The sequence below is a fragment of the Lolium rigidum genome, chromosome 5 (genome assembly GCF_022539505.1).
Source record: "Lolium rigidum isolate FL_2022 chromosome 5, APGP_CSIRO_Lrig_0.1, whole genome shotgun sequence".
Taxonomy (NCBI): Eukaryota; Viridiplantae; Streptophyta; class Magnoliopsida; order Poales; family Poaceae; genus Lolium; species Lolium rigidum.
This window is the reverse complement of record NC_061512.1, coordinates 166,779,824-166,788,543: the sequence shown is the minus strand read 5'-3', so window position 1 is coordinate 166,788,543 and position 8,720 is coordinate 166,779,824. Positions and strand designations below refer to the sequence as shown.

Below are 8,720 nucleotides of genomic sequence, written 5' to 3'. Positions count from 1 at the left end.
CTTCAGCTTGTAAACAACAAATTCCGATTTCCTGAAATAATGCAAGGCATTAACAAATACAGCTATTAGAAACAAGCAAACTGTATTCATTATGGAAGTAAACAAATGCCATTCCAGGAAGTGATGAAAAACACATTTGCATTCATTGGAGGATAGTGCTCATCCATTCTGCCAAATTCCGTGTAATGATTAGCTAAGATCATAACTGACTACTGATTACATCCAACGTGGGGTGTCGAAGAGATCATACCCAATGAAATTGTGCAAATAATATCATAAGAATTTCGAGATAATTAGCCTTTTCCATTGGCACTAAACTTGCCTAAATGCAGGCAGAATTTGTGATTTCAGAAGAGTACAAATCAGTCTGATGCAATCAATGTACTGAAACATGGCACATATGTTGGTATCACTGTGTCATTTAGGTCGTGATACCAACATGCTGAGTTATTAATCCCGTGTCATGACCTAAATGACACGGGATTAATAACTCAGCATATGTGCCATGTCATTAATCCCGTGTCACGACCTAAATGACACGGGATTAATCCCGTGTCACGACCCAAATGACACGGGATTAATAACTCAGCATTCTACAATAATGCAATGTTTTGAAAAATAAAAAGCTTTTCCGTGTTGGGATTTTTTCTTTTGTTTCTGAGGACTACTGAAATATGATAATAATCAAGGGCATGTTTTGGCCATGCCAACCTTGAGCACACTTTTCCTGCTAAACAATGGCAAGCCGCAAAAGGTGTGGTGACACAACTGTGTTTGGCAAAAACTAAATGAGCCTATGACTAGTGGATCATGCTACTAACAAAATCTTGCATGCATCATCTGTTGAGCTAAGACAAAGTAGGCATAACAGCTGCCACACTCGTAAAAAGAAGGCCAGGAGGTTAGCAAAAGCATTTACAGTACTGTATCTTGATTTCCTATATTCACATTCATTATGGGAGGACTACACAAATTCACCATCTATAACTTATGTGTCCATATTCTAAAAGTAAACGGCAAAAGCATACTCACCAATTATCAATAAGTAATTTAAGCATAGTAAAGTTGTACAAACATTAGTCATTCGTTTTAGACTTGTGCCCATAGAATACCTCAGTAAAACTCAATGAATACCGCCTTCCACATAATATTAGAATATGAAATAGCTTTACAACTACTGGAAATATTTTTATTCAAATAACTGATTGTACGACAGCATGCATATCATGATAAATAAACAACATTATGAACGATACATGCTATCTTGTACTCCCTTCCATCCCAAAATATAAGCCGCTCTTAAATTTCACTGGTCAACAGATTTGTACTTATAATATGTCCACAAAATTTGCATAAATATATATGATATGAAAGAGATTTGCAAGATGAATGCAACGGTACCATTTTTACATTCTAAAACCATATAATTTTGTATATAATAGTGGTCAAAGTTGTTCATCAGACTGCAAAAAAAAGCGTGCCTTGTATTTTGGGACATAGCGTATATGAATACTCACAAAAAAATGATCTCTTAAAAATAATTATATATTTATATCTTAACATCATGACATAATGCATAGAAACATGAGTAACCAAGCAAAACATACGAAAAAATTCTGCTACGATTTAACATAATACACATAAGCTGATTCATTTACTCAGTCATGAAAATTCCATTAAAGCAAATGGATGTATCTTACTAACAAAGCCCCCCCTCTCTGTCTCTTTATCAAACCATACTTTACATAGGAAAACCTTCTCTGAAGCTTATAATGTCATACTTGTGAGAAAAGCTGTCAAGCTCTTGGGATCTACTCCCTCCATACCGGATTAATGGGCAAATACGCACTTCGAGAAACAAGTTTGACTACTAATTTGATCAATAAAATATAAAATATATATCACAAAAATTATATTATTGGATACATTTTTTGAATACGAATCCAACGGTATAATTTTTGTGGCATATATCTCATATTTTGTTGACCAAATTGATAGTCGAACATGTTTCTCGAAATGCGTAATTGCCCGTTAATCCGGTATGGAGGGAGTAGTATTCTTTTCAGCTTACAGCCATAATTGCAGACTATTATATTTATGCAATAACTCAATCTAAAATGAACTTGCAAACAGAAACAGATAACAAGGAACAAAGAATCAATTCGACGAACATGGTGGGATGATCGATTTGTTAATTGCATTCATTCAATATCGACAGAAAAGAAGTTGTCTGGTCATATTTCACCAAAATCAGAATTAACAGATGCTATATATCATTCCACTAAAATTTATTCAACATGCACCAAATTCAAAGGCATCTCTTTTTTCTCCAGTAGTGTTACATATGACGATTGTAATGACCCCTCTCAAAACACATGTTCTCATCCCCTTTTCAGATTTTATCGTTCAGTAAAAGAAATGCAACATGATAAAAAACATATATCAAGTACTAAGCAGAGTCGTTATTTTACCCCTCTGATTTCTGCCCTTAAGATAAGCACAACACAACTTTTCCGGATGATGACCCATTGCAACGAATAAGGCACAAAAACCTATTATCTCATTTGTGCAAATTAGACCAGCATCTCAGCCAGTGCTCATGATGCAACGACTTGTTGAGTGCCAGGCATCAAGTTGCTCTTACTTTTTGTTGAGCTATGACTATGGTATGCGTTTTGCTCTGCAAATTAAGTATACCTAGTAAAAGAGTATTTGCACTTTGCAGGAGATTCAACATTTCTGGTTGCAAGAATCCATTCCCATGCTAAATTGCTAATGAATGATCTTTGACACGACAGACTTAACCATCTGAAGTGGTCAATGCAAGAATGTACTAAATAAGTTTGATGACTTACGTGACATAGCCATGGTTGTCGATGTCGGCAGCGAGAAACTCGGACACGGTCATGTCCCTGGACAGCACCCAATTGGCCATTGCACGGTGCCTCTTGTCAATCCTCATCTCGGCCAAGTAGAGGAATGCGCGCGCCACAGCGAGCGTGGACACGAGAAGCCAGGCAGACGCGAAGAGGCGCCCGTGCAATGTCCGGAACGCATGATCCCCGTACCCGACCGTGGTGACCGACATGACCGCAAGGTAGACGGCATCGAGCCAGCCCATATGCTCGACCTTCCTGAGCACGGTGGCCCCGACGCCGACGCAGATGGCGACGACGCCGAGCGCGAGGGCGACCTTCATGCGCACGCGCATCCGTCCCTTCTTGACGTCGAAGATGTAGTTGTGCTTGTTCTTGCGCGCGGAGCGGGGGTTCTTGATGGCGGTGATGAGGAGGTGCTCCTGGAGGTCGAGCACGTAGGAGACCATGCCGGAGAGGAGGATGTCGACGAAGCCGAAGCCGACGAGCACGAAGGAGATGGAGAAGAGCTTTGCGGCGGGGCTGGCCGGGGTGATGTCCCCGTAGCCGATGGTGCAGAGCGTGACGATGCAGAAGTAGAGCGCGTCGACGACGGGGTGCGTGGGCCCGTTGGAGGAGGTGAAGTTGGCCGGGAAGGCGGCGTAGAAGGTGACGCCCAGCGCGAGGTAGGCGAGGAGGAAGAGGAAGGCGTGGAGCACGATGGCGGGCCGCCGCGGCGGCGGCGGCGGCGGGTGGTGGTGGTCGGCCTCGGCGGAGGCGGCGAGCACGGCCGCGCTGAGCGGCGCCATGGCGGGCGCGGTGCGGGAGCGGTGCAGGTTGGTGCGCGCGCCGAGGAAGTTGAGGAGGGACGGCGTGAGCGGCTGCTGCGGCTGCGCCTCCTCCTCGTCGGAGGGCGGGGTGGAGGAGGAGCAGGCCGGGTGGTCGTCGTAGTCGCGGAACGGGTCGTGGTGGCCGACGGAGATGCGGCGGTAGTGGTGCGGCTGCGGCGGGGGCGGGGGAGGAGGGGGCGGCGGGGGAGGTTGGTGGTCGAGGAGGGGGCCGAAGATGAGGCGGTCCTTGTAGGAGGAGGCCGGGGAAGGGCAGGGCGAATTGGGCGGCGCGCCGAAGTCGGAGAAGGAGGAGTTCTCCGGCAGCGGCTGCAGGAGGTGCGGCGCGGCGGTGGTCGGGAGCAGCGGGTCCGTGTCCATGGCCGGAGGGAGCGACGCCGGAGTGGAAGATTCCTCCTGAATATCCTCCCGGATTCTTGGGATTGCCTAGGGATTCCTGGGCTCCTCGGTGCGGCGGCGGTGGGGAAAAATTGGATCTTTGGGGATCCTGGGATCGCGCCGGGATGCGGCGATTGAGAGAGGGCGGAGGAGGGGAATGAGGGTGCGGCCGGGAGACGTTGGTGCTCGACGACGGCGATGCCTGTTTTCTTGCTAATTTTGTCCCCTTTCTCTCGCCTTTTTCCCTTCCATCGATGAATTGTTTATCGACGAAATCTTTGAGCGGCGGGAGACGATGCAACAATAGGGAGCGGAATAGCGAGAGATCAGATCAAGGGAAGAAGAGGATGTTGGACGTCTCGTGATGTTGTGTTGGCAAATCTTTTTCGTTTCCGTCCCTGTCAACCAAGTTTGGGTCTGTGTGCTGCCATAAAGAGGTTGGATTGAGCATGTAAGCAAGTGTCCACAGATTGTCCCACATGTTGATATAGACTATGTAGTTGGGCTAAACTTTTTTTTACATTACATGATGCAACAATGCAAACACAAATGATTTTCTTTTGGTGAATGACAAATGATATTTGGAACAAATGTACATTGTTATAGGTGAAACCTTGCCAAGATTTTTTTTGGCCCAGGTTAAGTTTTTTACACGATGCGGCTTGAAAATACAGATCTAGCATTTGTTGACTCCACAGGCATTTGCCAGTTAAACGACACAATTCATGTGGGCGTGGAGACGTGACGTAAAAGGTACAACGTGTAGTGAAAGACACAACATATTGGCGTGGGGCGATGAGAACACACGAGAGATTTGTTCGATCCCATGGTAGTTTCTCGGCTAGACAACATAGATCACGGATAATACGATGTGCAAAAGGTAGAGCATGTAGTGGCAGATAGAACACCCTCGTCGACGATGACGGAGGCCATCACCACCCTCGTCGGCAACCACTTTGAAGAACACAAAGATTTTTTTTTAAATCAAATCAACATTAGGTTAGGGTCATTTTTATCATATCCAAAGTTAACCCATCAAATATTTGAAGTCTAATGTACACTCTTAATCACTCATATGAATTGTGGACTCTTAATTATAAGTATCCTTTAGTCTCACTCTATTTAAGTTGTAAATATTATTTTCATGCCTACATAATTTTATACGTGATGTTTATTACATACAACTTTTTGTTGTCTTTTTTCTCATGATCTGTGTGCGATCTATTTTTTCAGTATTGTTATTAATTACTCATCGCATGTTAGCATATGCATGGAAAAAATTATAGGTTTTGTTCAAATATATGTTATCCTTTATTGAAAGTGATGCACTGTTACTTGTTGTATCATATTTTTCCATCAATATTATTTAGTGTTAGAAGCCACACGAAATTAATAAGAAAAACATGTGTAATCAAAATATAACTTAGTTTTCTTCTTAATATTTTATTTGTTGAAGATGCTGATAATGTATTAGCAATCTCTAAAGTAACATAAAACAAAGCAATACAGAGGAATGGTGCAAAGGACCGAGACTATAAGACCAACACCATGGTTGGTAAGCCAATTTATCTTATTTATTTTGTACAAGGATGGAGCTAGGCCTAGTGCTACCGGTGCTTCAGCACCACCCAGGAGCTGTGCTGCAACATGTACTCCTAGACCGATGCAGCTTCCGGCCAAGGAGTATGTTTTAAAATTTAAGGCTACATATGTAAAAAAAATCTAGATAACAAGCACCACTAAACTAGTATTAGCACCAGAGTTGAGCTATTTCTGGCTGCGCCCTGGTTACACGTTATCTAGGGATGATGAATAAACATAGTGTGCAATGGATCAGTTGTTCCAAAAATATGGGTTGTTTAATGAAATAAGAAAACATGTCAATAAGATAGATATGTTGTACAATAAAGAAAATGTCTACCTTATCATACTAAGATGTAATCTCTTGATAAAAACAGATGTCGTCTCTTAGCTAATAGAAGACTATCTTTTTTCATGTTTTTCTCTTCCAATTCAATAATCAACTAAGTACCATTGCTAAGATAACATCATTATATATGTCCTAAGCGGTAATCATAATGCACAAAGAACCACCGAACCGTCAAAGAATAATCTTTTTATTTTATTTTCTCTTTTATCTTTTGACAGAGAAATAGTTACACATTGAGATAAGAATAATAGTTGTGTTAAAATTGAGATCCTAATGACTATTTCTGCCAGATAGTTAATATGATGTCTGCAAAATAACATAAACTGCACGACCGAAGACAATATCTTTGACGAACGCATGGTCTCTTTTTAAGCCATTTTTGTGTTCTTATTAGATGAAGCTGTTCATAAAAATAAGTTTGTATTCTTGCTGGTTTGACGAATGGATCACGAAAAATCAATGACGGATCGGGTTTGGAACGGATAAGAGCCTCTGGATGCCTGGATGACTAAAACGTGACTAGGAGACACGATTAAACATTGCTCTCCCGTAGACCAATCAAACATGATTAATCGTGACACTAGCTTTACCACACAAAGCTGGACCGGTCGGAGTGATGGATGAATCGATGGTAACGTCAGATGATGGAGAAACGTACGCCTGCGTTGAGTGAACAATTGGAATATGGCGTAGCTCATGCTCCCTCTAACTACACGTGGAGCCTGTGCTGTCCTCAAGCTCAAGGTCCCTAAAAATCAAATCAATCATGAAGATCGATGGATCGGCCAGACAGGAAAGAACTAGATGTCATACATAAATGTTTCTGTTCGCTCTTGAGGTTTCACCATTTTTTGATTGCTTGAAGGTACTGTTGGAATAAAACTCGACATTGGCCATTGTTTCCAAACAATGAGAAAAAGGCTTGAGGCAACAAAGTCATTTACTCCCTCTATGAAACTTGTCTCAGATTTATCTAAATTTAGATGTATCTACATACTAGATAGTGGCTAGCTACATCCAAATTTTGACAAATTTAAAACAACTTTCGTGGGGACGGAGGGAGTATTTGCAATGCTTTTAACATGGTGGTAGGTATGTTGGCAATCCTTCCTTACTGATGGGGTTAAGTGGTTGGCCGCATGCCCTATTTAGTTGAATTTGGAGTGTCCATTCTTCAGCATGCATATGATAAAATATATGTTTGGAGCATGACATGGAGAAAATTGAGAATATGAACCTCATTTTGTGCATCAGTGAACACCAGCCTAAGATTAATTTTCATCAAAATGAGATTTTCTGTTTTCAAAAGGCTTAAGAGCTGGAGAACCGATGCAAACTTATATTTGTAAGACAGACTGCTTCTTTATCCTTCAGATACTTAGATGTCCTTATCTTTTTTTGGGAAATTGCGTTATAATTAAATGAAAGCCAGTTAAAATCAGTTGGGTTGCTGATAAGGCAAAGTGCTCTCATAAGGAGATTGTCTTATCCTTGTGAATTCCGGTCTTACAAGTTTATCTATGTTTATGTTATCTTTTCGGGAAATACCTAAAAGGGTATTGAATGAACTAAACTTTATAAATTTAAATTCCTAGCAAAGAGACGAACATAAACGAAAGTATGGGCTAACTGAGGAATTTTATATGTCGCTCAAAACATCACAGGGTTTGGGTGAGTCAAACAGTGCGACTTCACATTTTTTCATGAAACTTATGTGATAGATGTATGTATTAAAACTTATTAGGACCACTTCTGACTTTTGTGGTGCTACGATGATGTATGAGTGGATCTGATACTATGTTATGTGATATATTTGAGTTTGTGCTGAGATTTTTGTAATCAATGTTGTGAATTTGTGATTTGTACTAATTATACAAACCACAGTTAAATTAAAATATCAGGCTAAAACTAGGGCTGAAAAAGATCATTAGGGGAACTAATTTTGTGTCATGTACGCAATTATATAGGCAGGCACAACAAATAGCGTCAGCCCACAAACAGCTGGCATCACACTTATGGTGTGTCGTCCGAAACATTTATGGCGGCGTTAGCTCTATCTGTTGCGGAACAAGCTCTGTGTATCACCATCCGTCCCCCCTCCCCCCTAAACAAAAAGCATCGATCCTGTAGTATCCCAACGTAGTTATCAGTGATGGCTTTTTTTTTTGGTTGTGCGGCGATTACGGGCATGTATCGGCGTTTAAAAATGCTAGGGCCGGGGTGTCATGTTATAGTGTAAAGTTATACTAAATATTAGTTTTAGATGGATCTTAAATGGTGATAAATGGACGGCTTGGTTGCACTTAGTGTAGAAGCTAATGTTAGTCACCCTTTTCGTGAGACCGGTACTTCCCGCTGGAGTTTGACCACATTTGGAATTTTTTTCAGTCAAATCTATGTATGGAGACCTTATGAATGGGCATACTAGCTAGATTTGTCTGGAAATATCGTAGGAAGCTCAAAGTATCATTGAAAAAAGATTAGCATGTCATTGTGATTTTTATATAAAAGGTTCTTGTTAGCGAAAGATAAGTGACACAAAAAAGAAAACATAATCTGAATATCGTGAACAATGCACATTTTTTCAAAATTTCCAACATTTATTAGATTTAATTATTTTTGTGTACACAATAATAGAAAGAATTTCGCATGTTTGTAGGATACGGAATTTACTACATCCAGATTTTTTCAGATTTTTTGAAATTTATC

The 8,720-nt window shown here is 41.2% G+C and overlaps 1 protein-coding gene across 1 annotated transcript; it reads right to left on the bottom strand.

Annotated features, from left to right (window-relative positions):
- Positions 1-4,216, bottom strand: LOC124656663 (two pore potassium channel c-like; the record flags this gene model as incomplete). The annotated part of the gene is made up of 2 exons (XM_047195368.1): positions 2,856-4,216; positions 1-31 (listed from the first exon to the last, which is right to left on the bottom strand). Coding segments are annotated over exons 1-2 (1,239 nt in total), but the record flags the coding sequence as incomplete, so codon positions are not given.
- Positions 4,217-8,720: the final 4,504 nt, after the last annotated feature.